The 18,492-nt window shown below is 43.3% G+C and overlaps 1 protein-coding gene across 5 annotated transcripts in view; it reads left to right on the top strand.

The window, feature by feature from the left end:
* LOC124721332 (ribosomal protein S6 kinase 2 beta) overlaps positions 1-18,492 on the top strand; it is a 600,458-nt gene that overhangs the window by 545,490 nt on the left and 36,476 nt on the right. For all 5 annotated transcript variants that reach the window (XM_047246249.1, XM_047246247.1, XM_047246246.1 and 2 more), the window contains 9 exons: positions 5,004-5,168; positions 5,741-5,822; positions 5,929-6,089; positions 6,194-6,300; positions 6,381-6,558; positions 14,578-14,743; positions 14,821-14,982; positions 15,112-15,245; positions 15,392-15,517. In XM_047246249.1, the coding sequence (XP_047102205.1) occupies positions 5,004-5,168; positions 5,741-5,822; positions 5,929-6,089; positions 6,194-6,300; positions 6,381-6,558; positions 14,578-14,743; positions 14,821-14,982; positions 15,112-15,245; positions 15,392-15,517 (1,281 nt within the window). The remainder of the gene's footprint in view (positions 1-5,003; positions 5,169-5,740; positions 5,823-5,928; positions 6,090-6,193; positions 6,301-6,380; positions 6,559-14,577; positions 14,744-14,820; positions 14,983-15,111; positions 15,246-15,391; positions 15,518-18,492) is intronic.

The following is an 18,492-nucleotide window of genomic DNA, read 5'->3' as shown; positions in this document are numbered from 1 at the left end:
CTGTAAAAATAAACGTTGCAAGGCTGCACCAGCGGAGCACATTTGGGACGGGTTCCTTTAATACTGCTCGTTGCCAGAATGATGTGGGAAAGGGAAAAACAAAATACCAGAAGTCACATTCGATCCGGGTACCTCACGGTTGCGTAACTAACCGCTTACTCGCTCAGCTGCGGGCTCCTTCCATGCTAGCGACCATATAAAGTATGTAAGCACCCCTAAAATTTTTAAACTCAGTTTTCTCGAAAAACGGTTGAGAGTAGTCTCTACCTGTTCACTTATGTTGAAGTCCTAGTTGTACCTGTCCGTATGATTCCGATCGAAGAGAGGAATTACGTATGGTCCTTTTGTTAGTGGATTGAAGGAAGACTCAGAGCACCACGATTTCTAGATACGGCTCTGTCAGCAGCTTGCTGCAGTCGGAGGTGATAAATTGAGATTATCACGTAATCATCAAACGAACGGCCTAACGACTATTAGTATCTGAAGGAAAAAAACAGTAGTTTGTGTTTCTCGTCGTTCAGGTTATTCATAACAGAAATAATGAAGATACAGGGGCTGTATCAGTCTTAAATGCTACTTTTTCAACCCAGTACTAGTAGATATCTCACCTTCCAGAGGCATATTCTATAGTATTCTTACTGCTCGCTTTTGTACAGTCAATACTATCTTTCTGACTGGTGAGTTACCCCATATAATTATTCTGTAAGACATCATTGAGTTCAACAAAATATGTCAGGCCGTTGGATAATTTTGTTTCCAAGACTAGTAATTACACGAAGAACAAAATTAGCTGAACTTTATTGTTCGAGAAGCTCAACAATATGATTCTTCCAGTTCAAGTGCCGGACGCGGTGGTCTAGCGGTTCTAGCTCAGTCCGGAGCCGCGCGACTGCTACGGTCGCAGGTTCGAATCCTGCCTCGGGCATGGATATGTGTGATGTCCTTAGGTTAGTTAGGTTTAAGTAGTTCTAAGTTCTAGGGGACTGATGACTATAGATGTTAAGTCCCATAGTGCTCAGAGCCATTTGAACCAGTTCAAGTTCTCATCACCATGTGCATCCAGCACTTTGGAGCAGCCCACCGTATTTGCTGACCTCTGTTCTTGTGCTACATAAATTGTTCGAATGACCCTTTTTTTGTACAGAATGGAATACATTTTTTTTTCAAAATTGGGAGCGCATCCGATTTCAGAGAACCACTGAATAAAAAGTCATTAACAATAAAAAGTCATTAACAAATTCTTCGGTTTCTTTCTCTCCAGTGGGACTTACTATAGCAGTAGTATTGTTTACAAAAAGTACCAATTCTGTGTGCTGAATGATGAGTGGGAGTTTATTCACCAACATAAGTTATAGGAATGGGCCCGAAATTGAACCCTGTTATTTTATTTTTATTTACACGTCAAGTTCCGTTGGACCAAATTGAGGAACAAATCTCCAAGGTCATGGAACGTGTCAGTACATGAAATTACAACATAAAAGCAATAACAGATACAAATAAAATTCTTATGAACGCAAAAAAGTCAAACCATAAGTTTAAGTAAACGTAATCAACAATACAACAAGAATCGGCTTAATTTTTCAAGGAACTCCTCGACAAAATAGGAGTGACACATGAGGAAACTCTTCAGTTTCGATCTGAAAGCGCGTGGATTACTGCTAAGATTTTTGAATTCTAGTGGTAGCTTATTGAAAATGGATGCAGCTGGATACTGTACACCTTTCTGCACAAGAGTTAAAGAAGTCTGATCGAAATGCAGGTTTGATTTCTGCAGAGTGAAAGTGAAAGCTGCTTATTCTTGGGAATAAGCTAATATTGTTAACAAGAAATGACAGTAAGGAATATGTATATTGAGAAGCTAATGTCAGAATACCCAGACTAATGAACAGGGGGTCGACAAGAGGTTCGTGAACTTACACCACTTATTGCCCGAACCGCCCGTTTCTGAGCCAAAAATATTCTTTTAGAATGGAAAGATCCACCCAAACTTCTAAAACAGAACTGTACATTTGATAGCAAATTGTGTGATACAAAATAATCAATTATCATTACATATACAGCCTTTTCAATAACTTTAGCAAACACTGATGGCCCCGGCCGTTGTGGCAGAGCGGTTCTAGGCGCTTCGGTCTGGAACCGCGCGACCGCTACGGTCGCAGGTTCGAATCCTGCCTCGGGCATGGATATGTGTGATGTCCTTAGGTTAGTTAGGTTTAAGTAGTTCTAAGTTCTAGGGGACTGATGACCACAGATGTTAAGTCTCATAGTTCTAAGAGCCATTTGAACACTGATGACATAGTGATATCTCTAAAACTGTGTACATTATCTCTTTCTCCCTTTTTATAAATCGGCTTTACTACTGACGAGGGAACCTCCCCATCGCACCCCCCTCAGATTTAGTTATAAGTTGACACAGTGGATAGGCCTTGAAAAACTGAACACAGATAAATCGAGAAAACAGGAAGAAGTTGTGTGGAACTATGAAAAAAATAAGCAAAATATACAAACTGAGTAGTCCATGCGCAAGATACGCAACATCAAGGAGAATGTGAGCTCAGGAGCGCCGTGGTTCCGTGGTTAGCGTGAGCTGCTGCGTAATGAGAGGTCGTTGGTTCAAGTCTTCCCACGAGTAAAAAGTTTAATTTTTTATTTTCAGACAATTATCAAAGTTCAGGCACTCACACATAATCAACTTCGCTCTCCAAAATTCCATGACATGTTCAGATTTGCTTGGAGATATGCAGGATTTGACGGTCTACACACGGAAAAATTTGAAAACGTTAAAAACATATGTTTTGACAGAGCACAGGGAAAACTGTGCGACTGTGAAACTGTTGCATTCATTTGTTGCAGTTTATGTGACACTCTTATATTTTCATCACTTTTTTTGGGAGTGGTTATCACAACCATAAGAAAACCTAAATCGGCCAAGGTAGAAGAATCTTTTTACCCATTCGCCAAGTGTACAAGTTAGGTGGGTCGACAATATATTCCTGTCATGTGACGCATATGCCGTCACTAGTGTCGTATATAATATGTCAGACGTGTTTTCCTGTGGAAGGGTCGTTTGACCTATGACCTTGCGATCAAATGTTTTCGGTTCCCATTGGAGAGGCACGTCCTTTCGTCTACTAATCGCACTATTTTGCGGTGCGGTCGCAAAACGCAGACACTAAACTAATTACAGTGAACAGAGACGTCAATGAACGAACGGACAGATCATAACTTTGCGAAAATAAAGAAGGTAAATTTTTCACTCGAGGGAACACTTGAACCAAGGACCTCTCGTTCCGCAGCTGCTCACGCTAACCACGGGACCACGGCGCTCCTGGGCTCACACTGTCCTTCATGTTGCCTATCTTGCGTATGGGCTACTCAGTTTGTTAATTTTGCTTATTTTTTTCATAGTTCCACACAACTTCTTCCTGTTTTTTCGATTGATCTGTGTTCAGTTTTCAAGGCCTATCCACTGTGGCAACTTATAACTAAATCTGAGGGGGGTGCGATGGGGAGGTTCCCTTGTGAGTACTTTAATCGTTCAGGAAACTGACCATTCCTAAAGGAAAAAATGTGTGACTGCCTTTGGGGTTTCTCGTAAGTCATTGAAATTTTCTACCTTTCCATTTGTCGGAAACCTCGTTTCGATGTCGTGAACCATTGACGAAATAAAAGAGGATGTTACAACCTTGTATTTTACTGTGAAGTACTTCATGATCTGCCTTTCCAGTAAAGGGGACTGCGAATAATACTACTCTCATTCCTACGCTTGTGTCATCTGCAAAACGGTTAAAATTTGTCTTCTCACAATGGTAAATCGTTTTCCTTTTGTTTAACAGAAAAATAACGCGCGAAAAAACAATAAAATAAAAAACCCATCATCGTGCCCTTAATATACGTGATAAACAAAGCATTTAATTTATTATCTGATACTGCCGTGAAACCTTACCGCACTCGTTGGGGACAATCAAAATAGTCGTGCGTGGGTCTCTAAACGCTTCCGCGAAAGGAGAAATCTAGGATACAGTTTGATGCAAAATAATCTGATGGAATCGAATGAAAACTTAAAAAAAATATGAAACACTAATGTTGCTTTTATAATCCAGGCTGCAACACAGGTTTCGTAGCCTATCTCCGCTAGCATCTCTCACTGTTGTGACACGTATTCCGAGAAAACAACTGTAACAGGGCCCTTGATGCGTTGTTTGGTTTCCTTCCGCACTGTTGCACAAGACGGAACGAACTTTTTGTAACGGCCACACCTTTGCGCAACGCTCCAGTACTACAATCGCTTGAAGACAATAGCCGCATGATGTTTCATCGAGTATTTAGTAATCACTAACATTACTCAGATGTCTCTATATTTAGGCACGTGTGAACACACCTATTGGAGACAGTTCTGTGTTAGATGTAATATTTTCGATATTTATTTCCGAAATCTCTCCACCATTTCATATTTTCCTTAATTATATGAAGTGACTGGATGATTACTGCATCTGCGTTCTGTACAAAATGTTGGAAACATCGAACTGCGTTCTAATCATTGTTTACCGACATAATTAGTTTTGCAAATTAATCATTACAAATCTTACTCCTGTAGTACTAATAAGTCAAATGTACTGTAATTGTATTAGTAGTATTAAGATTACATGCTTGTTAGTCTAATATTGCGTCATATAACAAATAGAATAAACATTAGCAGCAACTAATGACTGATTATCTAGATCTATGTTGTGCGCCCTACTACTTAACTTTAAAGTACCACAACATACCGTGCTTACAACTGTTTACACCTTCGTAATAGACAGCTGTGCTAATTGTGGCAATCACTTGTGAGAATGTTTTTCTGTACAAAGACATGTTGATAAATCGTCCAATAGATTAAGAGTGTTCCCGAGTTTTTTATACTGGCAGTTCTTATGTGTATGTCTTTGCTATCGTAAATTTACCAATACTGCGTAACTCCAGCAAAACACTGCTTTCATTGACGTTGTGTTCTATTCCAGAACCATAATACACAAGAAAATCAAAACCAGCACAATAGCAGAGAAAATGATAATGGAGAAACTCACGAGTTTGAGTTGAAGGAAGTAGTAAAAGAAGGCCACGAGAAAGCCGACCCCAGTCAGTTTGAGCTCCTGAAAGTCCTTGGACAAGGATCGTTTGGAAAGGTACTTCCTGTGGTGAACCAAATGCCTCTTATGTTTAAACTTTCTTTTGGTTCAGAGTGATGATGTGTGTTTGTATTAAAGTCTATTTTTGAGTTAGTAGCCTTCTTTGGTAATATATTTGGGTAAATACACAGTCAGCCGCTGTTTTATTTATTTATTTTATTACATATTTAGCTGCGATGTAATTTATTTTTTGTATTAATAACTAGGTTTCAAGCCATTGCAGGTTCATTGTCAGGTAGAATTGTTACAGGGACATTTGTAGCTTGAAAACTTGCCAATGGTACAGAAAATAAATTGCATTATAAATTAAGAAACTGTGAAAGGTTGTATACTGTGCCAATAGAAATCACAGTTGCAGTTTACCATCCACAAAGAATATAGTAAATTCAGTAGTTTTCTATTTAGAAATATAACAACTTCTCTTTGAACAGTGTCTGAAATATTATCACCCTTACTGTCACAATTTAACAACTAAGATATTAGATACATTTATATCTCAGCTAATCATTCACCCCAAAGTGTCCTACATGGTTATGCTATAAAACTACTATGGGTGATTTTTTTTGCAGGTGTTCCTTGTCAGGAAAGTTGTTGGAAAAGACACTGGAACTCTTTATGCAATGAAAGTACTAAAGAAAGCAACATTGAAAGGTAACCTGGTTTAATCAGTCCAGTTTCAGAAAAAAATGGCAGAACAGCAAAACAAAAAGTTTCTATTAATTTTTTTTTCTTTCTTTCTATCTTTCTTTGTTTCTAGTGAGGGACCGCATGCGCACAAAAACTGAAAGGAACATACTTGTGGATGTACGTCATCCTTTTATTGTTAGACTGCATTATGCATTTCAGACCGAAGGAAAACTGTACCTGATTTTGGACTTCCTGAGAGGGGGAGATCTTTTCACTAGACTGTCTAAAGAGGTCTGCTTTTTGTCTCTTTTCCTGCCTCATAAAACGTAGTATTTTCTTATACAAATTAAAATGTACATTTTAGAAGCAATAATATTATATGTCCCTCTTTGTAGGTGATGTTCACAGAAGAAGATGTCAAATTTTATTTAGCAGAATTAGCTCTTGCACTGGACCACATCCATAGCTTAGGGATAATTTATCGGGATCTAAAACCAGAGAAGTAAGTGCTAGCAGCCAGTGTTTAAAGCTTCAAATAAAAGTGTGCATATCCTGTCATAATTAATAGTGAATATTTTTCAGCATATTGTTGGATGCAGATGGACACATATCACTGACCGACTTTGGGCTGAGTAAACTTCCTCTTGATGACCAAAAAGCATACTCTTTCTGTGGAACAGTGGAGTATATGGCTCCAGAAGTTGTCAATCGAAAGGGGCATTCATTTGCAGCTGACTGGTGGTCACTCGGAGTCCTGATGGTATTGTATAAATTTTTATTTTAGTTATTGTAAATAATTTACTACAGCTGCAGGAACTTACTTGTTGAAACATAGATAATCATCGGTCAACAGGAAGGTTTTAGATGAGTCGTCAGCTTTTAATGTATGTATTCACAGTTCTGTAGTTTGTTATCGAATTCAACAAGTATGAAAAAAAAAAAAAAAACTGGTTGTGGTGACAGATAGATCTGTAACTTTGCCTGCTGTCTAGATTGGTTTGGAAGGTGGCAGTATGGTTGTGAGTTGGTTAAGCCAACGAATGTTGAACTAAAAAGAAACTTGGTTGTAGTGCCAGACTAATCTGTAGCTTAGCCCAGTTGAAAAAATTGCCAGTAACTTCACATTACAGTCACCATATTGCTTATGGTATTTGTTACATGTCTTCTTTGTCACTGGTCAAAGCCAACAACTCGTATTGAACATTTCTCCATGTCCAATACCTATTGTTAATAAATATTTTGAAAATGACCAATTATTATTGGCTTGTGCATTATTCATGAAATGTTCACATAGACTCAGCTGTAAGTAAAACAGTTGCGTGTATTTGATTGACACTAGGTAACAGCAGTCGGTTTACTGAAAAAAATTGCGTAACTCATTTTATGAGGAGAATGTACAAATATTCTTTAGACCAGTACGTACCACTAAGATTTGTGAAGCTAAAATCTTAATCTTGATAGCTTTCACGGACGCATATCAGCTGTTAATCTTTCCATGCCCAACCTTAGAGCTGAATTAGGGGGAACTTTAACAAGTTTTCCGTAAAAAGTACCCCTTTGTGCTCCATACGGCGAGTTACGGAGTTTGAATGTAGGTATGTACATGATGGATAATACATAGCAAAAGCCGGCCGGTGTGGTCGAGCGGTTCTAGGCGCTACAGTCGAGGCACGTAGAACTTTGAATTCTTCCCGTGGTGTAATTTACACCAGGCTGCCTGACGGTCTAACCGAGGCTGAAATACTATCTTACCTATCTGATCAGGGTGTCATTGCCGTTCATCGTGTCATGACAAAGGTCGATTCGTCCATGGTGCCACTATTTTCCTCACCTTTCATAGGGTGGTGCTGCCGTCCAAGGTTAAAGCAGTGTCATCGGTTCAATCACATTAGAACGTCTTGTCGACACCTGGCTAAATGCGTAACCTGTGGCAGGGATGCACACGAGGGCGAATGTCTGCCTCCTCCTCCCCGCTGTATAAACTGCAGTGGCGGCGACGCCGCCTCCTCCCGGGATTGTCCCGTGTATCTCTATGAGCAGGCTGTTCTAGAGATTTGGGTAAAGGAAAAAGTGCCTTACCCAGTAGCTCGCAAGTTACTGGCTAGTCGCAAAGCCTGTGTTCTTCCGCCTGGCACTTACAGTTTAGTTCTTGTTACCCTCGCTCCATGAAGGACATGGCTACACATACATTCGACCTCAAATTTGGCTCTGAGGTTGTGAAGTCGCCCAGTGTCAAGGTAGCATCACCGTCCCCCCGTCCCACTGTGCAACAAACTGTCTAACTCTCACCTCAAGGGGCGAAGCTACCCACTACGCAACAGGCAGGCAGGAAAGGCCAGGAGTAGGACTCTCGAGAAGACTTCCTCTGTCCCTCCAGCCAAACAACACCCAAGTCTCCCTCTAAGCAGAAGGGCTCGAGGAAGTCCGCTAAAGACAAGCGGTCTTCCCCTTCACCAACTCGAAGATCCTGCTTGACGGTGTCGCCACGTGGTCGCATAGTTCGGCCGGCCTCTGTCTCGCTGGTGCGCACCACCAACCGTTTCTCGGCGTCGGACTCCACCGACCAACCGCACGAGCACGCCGATGCTTGTATGGACCCCATGGAGCAGGATCCTCCTGCTTATGTGCCCTATAGTAGCGACTTTCCACCGGCTGCCCTCAGCGGACACTTGAGTTGACACCCCATACATCTCTTCCTCCGCATGACTGTCCTCCAATGGAACGTTGCGGACTTCGGTCCCACAAAGAGGATTTATGGCTGCTTCTAGCATCGCAGCATCCCCTCGTACTATGCCTTCAGGAAACAAAATTGCGCCTTCAAGACCGCTTTGAGCTTCCACATTACATACTTATTCGTTTTGACCTTCCCCCTGGTGTTGGCAGCCCATCTCATGGGGGCGTCACGCTGCTCATACGGGATGACCTTTATAGCCAACCCAACTCCCTGACTACCCGTCTTCAAGCTGTTGCCGTTCGCCTGCGCCGTCCCCACCTGACTTTCTCCCTCTGTGCCATTTATGTATCTCTGTCCTTCGATGTCACGAGGGCAGACTTCCTTCAGCTTATTGGGCAGCTAACTACCGTTTTTGCTACTCGGTGACTTTAGTGTGCATCATCCCCTTTGGGGTTCACCCAGGACCTACCAGAGAGGTGCCCTCTTGGCCAACATTCTTAACCAACTCAACCTCTTCTGCCTTAACACTGGAGCACCCACTTTCCTTTCCAACTCCTTGCACACCTATTCCCATTTGGACCTATCCTTTTGCGCTGCCCAGCTTGCCCATTGTCGTGAGTGGTCCGTTCTTTCTGACGCCAACTTGAGCGACCATTTCCCGTGTGCTCTCCGTCTGCTGACTCCTACCCCATCCCCATGCATGCCCAAATGGTGGCTTACTAAGTTTGACTGGCAGCTGTACTCCTCCCTGGCAACTTCCATGTAACAAGATTTCCTCAGTTGTGATGACTAGGTGGACTATTACACAAACGTTATCCTTACTGCTGCAGAACGTTCCATTCCTCGCACTTCCTCTTTACCACGTCGTGTCCCAGTCCCTTGGTGGACTGAGGCGTGCCGCGACGCAATTCGCGCACGGAGACGTGCTCTCCGTGTGTTTAACCTCCAACCTACGCTGGAAAACTGCTTTCATTATAAACAGATGTGTGCAAAGTGTCGTTGAGTTCTTCGGGATAGCAAAAGAGATAGTTGGATTTCGTTCACTAGTTCTTTTAACAGTTCCACACCTTCCTCTGGCCGGCCGAGGTGGCCGAGCGGTTCTCGGCGCTTCAGTCCGGAACCGCGCGGCTGCTACGGCCGCCGGTTCGAATCCTGCCTCGAGCATGGATGTGCGTGATGTCCTTAGGTTAGTTAGGTTTAAGTAGTTCTAAGTTCGAGGGGACTGATGACCTCGGATGTTAAGTCCCATAGTGCTCAGAGCCATTTTGAACCTTCCTCTGTTGTGTGGGTCAGCCTCCGACGGCTCTCTGGAACCAAGATCCATTCCCCCATTTCCTGCCTGACAGTAGGTGCCTATGTCATCGTGTATCCTGTTGCTATCTCCAACATCTTGGGCCGCCATTTTTGCGGAAGTTTCGAGCTTTATCTACTATCACCCTGTCGTTATCTATAGGAAACGAGTGGAGGAGGCTCAGGCGATACCCTGCTTTTCTCCGAATCGTGAGTGCTACAATGCCGCCTTCACTATGAGGGAGCTAGATCATGCTCTCAGTTCATCCCGGGCCTCTGCCCCAGGGCCAGACGCTATCCGCATTCAAATGTTGCAGCACCTCTCTCTTGCGGGCAAGCTTTTTCTGCTTAACACATACAACCGCATCTGGGCTGAGGGCACAGTTCCTGGACGCTGGCGTGAAGCCACAGTCATACCCATAAATAAGCCCGGTAAGGACAGAAATCTTCCTTCTAGCTACCGCCCCATCTCTCTTAGCAGCTGCGTTTGCAATCTGATGGAACGTATGATTCATGCTTGGCTGGTGTGGTGGCTCGAATGTCGCCATTTACTCACGAATGCATAGTGTGGATTTCGGGTGAAACATTCTGCAGTGCCGGCCGGAGTGGCCGTGCGGTTCTAGGCGCTACAGTCTGGAGCCGAGTGACCGCTACGGTCGCAGGTTTGAATCCTGCCTCGGGCATGGATGTGTCTGATGTCCTTAGGTTAGTTAGGTTTAATTAGTTCTAAGTTCTAGGCGACTGATGACCTCAGAAGTTAAGTCGCATAGTGCTCAGAGCCATTTTGAACATTCTTTAGTTGACAGTCTCTTGACTTTGCCCACGCATGTCATGAATGGTTTTCCGTGGAAATCCCAGACTGTGGCCGTGTTCTTCGATTTGGATAAGGCCTAAGACACCTGCTGGAGAACTGGTATCCTTCGTACTCTCTACACGTGGGGCTTCTGTGGGCGCCTGCCCTGTTTTCTTTGGGCATTTTTACAAGACCGATTTTTCGAGGTGCGTGTGGTTTCTGCTTTGTCGGACACTCCTATTCAGGAAAATGGTGTGCCTCAAGGCTCCGTCCTGAGCGTCATCCTCTTTGCTATCGCCATTAACCCTATCATGGCCTGTCTCGTGCCGGGTGTCTCCCACTCCCTTTTTGTCGATGATTTTGCCATCTCTTGCAGTTCTTCACGGACCTGTCTCACTGAGCGGCATGTTCAGCACTGTTTTGATGGTCTTCACTCCTGGAGCATAGCCAATGCCTTTCGCTTTTCCAATGACAAAACCGTCTGTATGAACTTTTGGCTGCGCGAATGGTTTGTCCCACCATCTCTACATCTTGGGCCTGTTGCCCTTCCGTTTTTGTTGACACTACGAAATTCCTGGGTCTCACACTCGATAGGAAACTCTCTTGGTCCTCCCATGTCTCTTACCTTGTAGCCCACTGTACACAGTCCCTCAGTGTCCTACATGTCCTCAATGGTACTTCTTGGGGCACTGATCGAACCACCCTCCTCCGTTTGTACGGGTCCCTTGTCCGTTCAAAACTCGACTATGGGTGCTTTATTTATGCATCTGCATGCCCATCCCTTTTACGCCGTCTCAACACTAGCCATCATTGTGGCATCTGTTTGGCCACAGGTGCCTTGTACACCCGCCCAGTAGAGAATTACTATGCTGAAGCTGCTGAACTACCACTGTCCTACTGCTGTGACTTCCTCCTCAGCAGGTGTGCATGCCGTTTGTCTGCCATGCATGGCCACCCATCCTATGCCTCCTTCTTTGATGATTCCTTAGATCATCAGTATGGGGCTTGTCCCTCTTCCCTGTTACCCCCTGGCATCCGCTTTCGCCACTTGCTACGGCGGCTTAACTTCACGCTACCTACAACTTTCCCAGTGGGTGTGAACCCTTCACCACCTTGGCTTCGTGAATCGGCCCATGTTAACCTTGCCATTCATTCGCTTCCTAAGGACACTACTCCAGCCTCAGCCTATCGCCTCCAGTTTCACGATCTGCACATAGAACTTAGCGATAGTACCTTTGTATACACTGATGGCTCTCGGACTGACCATGGCACTCCTCAGTATTTACAGCCGAGCTTTTCACCTTGCATCAGGCTGCGGAGTGCATCCGGCATCACAGCCTTTCCTATTGTGTCCTCTGCTCAGACTCACTCTGCGCCCTCCAAAGTCTCTGTGTGCTGTACGCTGCTCATCCCTTAGTGTAGCGGGTCCAGGAAAACTGTCTCTTGCTCACTCTTGGTGGAGCCGATAGCATGTTTTTGTGGATCCCTGGTCATGTCAGTCTGCCAGGATACGAAGCTGCTGACACTGCTGCCAAGGCTGCAGACCTCTTACCTCAGCCCATGAGTACCTCTATTCCCTCCGATGATCTTTGCATTGCCATCTGTCAGGCGGTTGTGTCCCTTCGGCACTGCCAATGGTCCTCTTTTCACGGGAATAAGCTTTGGCTTGTTAAGCCTCTCTGGGCGCGTTGGATGACCTCCTCTCAGCCCTCATGCCAGGTGGAGATTATTTTAACTCGGCTGAATATTGGGCACTGCCTTTTTAGCCATCATCATTTGCTCAGTGGCGCTGCCCACTTTGTACAAATTGCACCCAAATGTTAACTGTCCACCACTACCTGCTAGGATGCCCTTTTTTTTTTTTTTACTAATTTATTTTCCATGTTGGGTTTGCCATCTGATTTATCAGCTGTTTTAGCAAGTGACACGTGAGATGTCACCCGCGTTTTACTTTTTGTCTGCTGAAGAAATGTGGTGAAGGCCATTTAATTTTTAATTTTGGATCTCCATTTTTGTATGGTGTCTTTCTTAGCCCGTTTTCCACGTGCCTTGTTTAGATGCCTCTCATTCTTTCCATTAGGACAAACCATGGCCGGACAGACATTTTGACTACCATTCTCCCAAATGAGAGTCCAGTGTCTTGCTACTTTGTAGACTATGTTAGTGCTTTGTGTTACAGTCCTGTAAGCAACTAATTTCCTGGGAGGATCAACAATATGTTGCATATGGAATCCTGAGGCAAGGTTAAATTTGGTATGGTAGTGAAAGACTATTTCTAGTGCCCAAATGCCCATTTTTTTTACTCTAGTTCCCTTTCTGGTGAATCAGTCTTGGCCAAAATATTTGTAGCGGGTAGACTCCGTCCTGAAATTTAGTTCTGAGAAGTTTGTGAAATACTCCTCTGCTGCTGCGTAATCTTTCCACTTGACTCAGAACGTTTTTTTAGTCATAAATTTCTTTAGATATGAGACTAGGTGTAAGTCGGAGTGGATTAGGTGGAAGCCAGAATGTGCCTAATATGCTGAATATGGTTAAGTTGCAATAATCTGTACCTCAGATCCCCTCAGTTTCTCCAATCCAGATCACCTTTAGGTAAAGTGCATTGTTGTGATTGAAGTTTTTTTTTTCCTTTCCTTTGCAATTCATATTTTTTTCCATTCAGTCAATCTTTAAGATGCTCTTAGTTTTTCCCATTTAGTAGTTTACATGTTGCTAGATTACTGATAATCTTTCCAGCATATCAAATAGGCTATACAATTTTTGCTGCTCAGGCACTAGCTTGTACCTGTTGTTTTTGATTACTGTTCATTTCTGACATGAAGTTTTGGTCCCATGTATCATCCACAGTACAAATTGGAGCACAAAATCAGTTGATTTCTTTTTAAAATAATGGAAAAGTTGTTGAAAAATTTGTTCTTTTACTTTTGATCACCATTCTGTAAGTGTTAAGTGCATTAAGCCTTTGCGGCTACTTTCATAAACCAGTGACCATTTGCTGTTGCAGTTTACACCCAACAATCATCTAGATTTTCAGATACAAACTACACATTCGTAGTGAGTGAGTGGATAATGGCCGTTCTGAACCATGTGCTGATTGAAATGCTATCTGATTTGATACGTCATGTCCTGTTAGTGCCGCATGAATGGTCTCATATAGTATTACTCCTAGAAATCTGATGAACTCTACAAAGACATTGGCTGCAGCGCAAACTGTTGTAGTTTGCAGCACACATAGATGACTTCCTTTCATGGACTCTTCCATTTCTCCATTTAGTTGTTCACACACCTGCATTTATTAGTGTTTTAGTAATGAACATTGTCACTCTGCTTCCTGTAGCTACCCAATGTTCCATTCACAACTGAAAGGGGACAGCTGATTTTCTTCCCCAACTTCGACACAATCCGAGCTTGTTCTCCATCTCAAATGACCTCAATTTTTATAGGATGTTAAACCCAATCGTCCTTCATTCCATGTTCAACAATCCGAAGCCTTGGATTCTCACCCTCCATGTAGTCCTGGCTTTGTCACATTCAATTTTCATCTGTATCTGAAACTTAAATAAAGCATTAGAGGACTTCATTTTGATAGGGATGAAGTGGTGCAAGCAGAGGTGAGGTTGCAGCTATATCAACAAAGTCAAACATTCTACAGTGACTGTATTGACAAACTGGTGTCTTGTTGGGAGGAATGTGTTTATTCATCACCATGGTGGTGATGTTGAGAAATAAATATGTAAACATAAAGAATAAAGAGGTAAAATATGTAAAATGTTACTAATGTTTTTTCTTTATTTAGAAAAACCTTCAGAGTTTTCAGGTCTCTCTCTCTCTCTCTCTCTCTCTCTCTCTCTCTCTCTCTCTCTCTCTCTCTCTCTCTCTCTCTCTCTCTCTCTCTCTCTCTCTCTCTCGCACACGCACACATTTTAATGAAGTATGTAATACGTAAAAGGTGTATATACAGATCATATTTTTGTGACTTCAGTTCTCTACACATACTATTTAAATAATTTTTTCCCCCATAGTTTGAGATGCTAACAGGAACACTACCATTCCAAGGACCTAACAGGAAGGATACAATGACACAAATTTTGAAAGCCAAGCTTGGAATGCCTCAGTTTCTTTCACCAGAAGCACAATCATTGCTGAGGGCACTGTTCAAGAGGAATCCTGTTAACAGATTGGGTGCTGGTAGGTAACAGCTGCATGAAAACTCCAAAATAGTGAAATAAAGTTCAAAGACCATTTAATTTTTTGTTTCATTTAAGGTCCTGATGGAGTAGAAGAAATCAAAGCCCATGCATTCTTTGCAACGATAAACTGGGAAAAACTTCTAAAGAAAGAAATACAGCCTCCCTTCAAACCAGCAGTGAGTCGAGCAGATGATGCATTTTACTTCGATAAAGAATTTACATCAAAAACACCTAAAGGTAAGGAAGGATTCATAATTTACATGCTTGTTCTTGTTTTTTAAAGTAATAACATAAGAAGAGAGATGTATAGTATTCACAGGAGAAAGAAAAAAATGATTGGGGAAGAAATTCTTTCCTTGTTTGCAGATTCTCCTGGAGTTCCACCTAGTGCCAATGCTCATGAACTCTTTCGTGGCTTCAGCTTTATTGCTCCAGGTCTTCTTGAAGAACAGACCAATAACTCTACAAATGAAAAATTTTCTGAGGGATCAGTTCTCAAGGTATTACAAAACAGGCTAAATAGTAATTGTTGTTAGTATAGTTGCAGAAGTTAATTTTTTCACAAGTAATTGGTGGTTGTTGTTGTTGTTGTTGTTGTTGTTAGATTACAAAAAATACTAAAAAGTTTCCCTAATTTTTTCTGCAGCAGTCACATGTCAAGCCAAATTCCATAACAGATGAGTATGAACTTAAAGAGACCATTGGAACTGGCAGCTATTCTGTTTGCAAATTATGTATTCATAGGGCAACGGGTACTGAATATGCTGTGAAGGTAAGCTTTACTGTGAGAACTGTCTGAAATCTAATGAACATAATGACAAATGAAGCTAAAATATATAATTTAATTTCTGTTTTAAGATTCATATCATTGGATGAAGATGTAACACTAAGAGTATCACAATTACATACAAATATGGACAAGGTTGTGGAAAGGATAGATTGCTACTCACCACATAAAGGTGGCATTGAGACACAGGCAGGCAGTACCAAAAGAATGCTAGAAATATACAGCTTTTGGATAAAGTCTTTCATCAGAAGTAAGAAACTCTCGCACACATTCACACTAGTACAACTTGCGAGCGCGCGCGCTCACACACACACACACACACACACACACACACACACACACACACACACACACACACACACACACGTCCACGTCCACTATCATCTTCAGGCACTAAAGCCCAACTGTGTCTGAAGTGAGCAGCAATGTAGCTGGAGGTACGGGTGAGGTGTGTGATGTGGAAAGGGGAGAATAGCAGGGTAGGGTTGGGGGGAAAATCTTTGTGTGGGAGCATGTAGAGACACATGGAGACAGGATAATGTTGCTGGGTGCAGCAGTGGGAAACTATGTTGGTGAGGGGATAGAAGTTTTGTATAGTATTGGAAGTGGACCAAGGAAGATGATAGGTAGGAGGAGGATAGGGGCTAGCAAATATTGAGACCAGGGGGTTACATGAACGAAGGATATGTTGAAAAGAGAGTTCCCACCTACTCAACTCAGAAAATCTGATACTGGTGGGAAGAACTCAGATATCGGAGTCTAAGAAGAAGTTGTAAAAGTTAAGCATATTATGTTGGGGGCATTGTTCAGTAACTGGAAGGTCCAGCTGTCTTGTGGCCTCAGTTTGGCAGTAGCCATTCTTGTGGGCAGACAGCTTGTTATTTGTCATGCCCATTTGGGATGCAGCACGGTGCTTGCAGCTAGGTTGGTTGATGATGTGGCTGCTTTATCAGGTGGTGCTGCCTTTGATGGGGTAGGAGATGCCTGTTACAGGACTGGAATCTGTGGTAGTGGGAGGGTGTATGGGATATGTCTTGCATCTAGGTCTATTGCAGGCATATGAACCATCAGGAAAGGGTTTGGGAATGCATAGGTTGCGTGGATAGCAGAGGAGAAGGGGGTAGGGAGGATATTGGAGAGGGTATTTCTCATTCAGGGCATGATGAGAGGTAGTCAAAACCTGCTGGAGAATGTGATTCAGTTGCTCCAATTGTGGGTTCTATTGAGTTAAAAGAGGAGTGTTTCTTTATGGCCAGTGGGTATGTGGTGACTTACGAGATAAGGCACAGATGATGTATTTCTAAACCAAGTTGGGAGGGTAATTTTGGTCTGTGAAGGCTTCAGCAAGACCCTTGGCATATTTGGAGGGGGGATGCTTGTCACTACATGTGGAGCAACCATACGGGGAGGGGGGGGGGGGGGCTGTGCCATATGGAAGGGACTTCTTGGGAAGAAAAAGAAATGTGACTTATAATTTAAATCCATGCCCTAATTATGACCAAGGAGGAGGTGGTAGGTTTGGAGTCATTTGAGCATTGGGAAAGGTAGTGTTAAATAGCGGCAAGGCCATGGGCATTTGGGATGTTAATGTAGAGGGAAGTGACAAGCAGGGTGCTGGTTGGTAAAGGAACAGAAACTGTGGAAAGTCTGTGGAGGAAATGGTTAGTATAAACCATACATTCTGTCCCCAGTTACGTATCATTCCCCACATAACTACTGTCCAGCCAAAAAGGAGCATTCTTCTTGTTGCTCAGAACCACCCAGGACTGGAGCAACTGGATCACAGTCTCTGTCAGGATTTCAACTACTTCTCATTGTGTCATGGAATGGGAAATATTCTCTCCGCCCTCATTCCTACTTCCCTTCCACAGTGATATGTGCACTCTTCCTCCCCCCCCCCTCTTCCCACCCTCCCTTACTCAACCTGTGTAATATCCTAGTTAGCCCCCATCATGCTCCTGCTCCCAACACTTCGCCTCACAACTCACATCCCTGCAGTAGACTTAGATGCTAGTCCTGTACCTTAATTTCTCCCACTGCCACCTACTCCAGTTCTGTAAGAGGCATCTTCTACCCCATCAATGGTAGGACCACCTGTGAAAGCAGCCATTTGTTGTACAGACTTAGCTGTAACTACCATGCTACATTCTGTATGGGTGTGCCAACTAAGAAGCTGTCTGCCTACTTGAAATGTCACTGCAAAACTGGCCAGAGACAGCTGGACCTCCCAGTTGCTGAGCATGCCACTGAACGTGATATTCTTCACTTCAGTACTTCACTTCTGTAACAGAAGCTGTACGTCCTGTCACCTGTGAGGTGCTTTCAGAGCTTGCATTTCGGGCACATCTCGATGTACAGTATACCCACTATATAGTGAATGAGGACACCCACTTCATGAGGAGAGCCACTGTGTTCCACTACCCATATGTTAATTGTCATGACTGTCACTCTCCATGCTCACCAGATTGCCCAGATTATAAGAAAGAAAGGAAGATACAAGAGTGTAACTCGCTTGATTGTTTATCTTACACTGAGGCTCATCAGAAATATGACCAACTTCATCCTGTGTCAATGACTTCTCCTTTTGCCTCTGTTATGTCCTTTCCCCCTCCTCTCTCTTTCTTACCCCAGTCCTGTCCCCCTCTCCTCTCCCGTACCCTGCAGTTCCCATGGCCTCCTGTCCAGGTGCCGCTCCTCCTCCCCGGGCGAAGAAGTGTCCTTCCTTCTTCAGCGCCTGCTGGTGATAGGGCTCCCTCCCTGGACCACTCCCTTTGGTGTCTGCCATAACCCAGAACAACCACCTCAGGCCATAATAACGGCCTTGATACGCCTGGGCATTGAGTCAAACAGAGCTTGGATGGCGTGTACAGGTACAGTTGCCCATGCAGCTTCAACACGATACCACAGTTCATCAAGAGTAGTGACTGGCGTATTGTGATGAGCCAGTTGCTCGACCACCA

The sequence above is a fragment of the Schistocerca piceifrons genome, chromosome X, assembly GCF_021461385.2.
Source record: "Schistocerca piceifrons isolate TAMUIC-IGC-003096 chromosome X, iqSchPice1.1, whole genome shotgun sequence".
Lineage (NCBI taxonomy): Eukaryota > Metazoa > Arthropoda > Insecta > Orthoptera > Acrididae > Schistocerca > Schistocerca piceifrons.
This window is presented reverse-complemented; position numbering and strand designations above follow the sequence as displayed.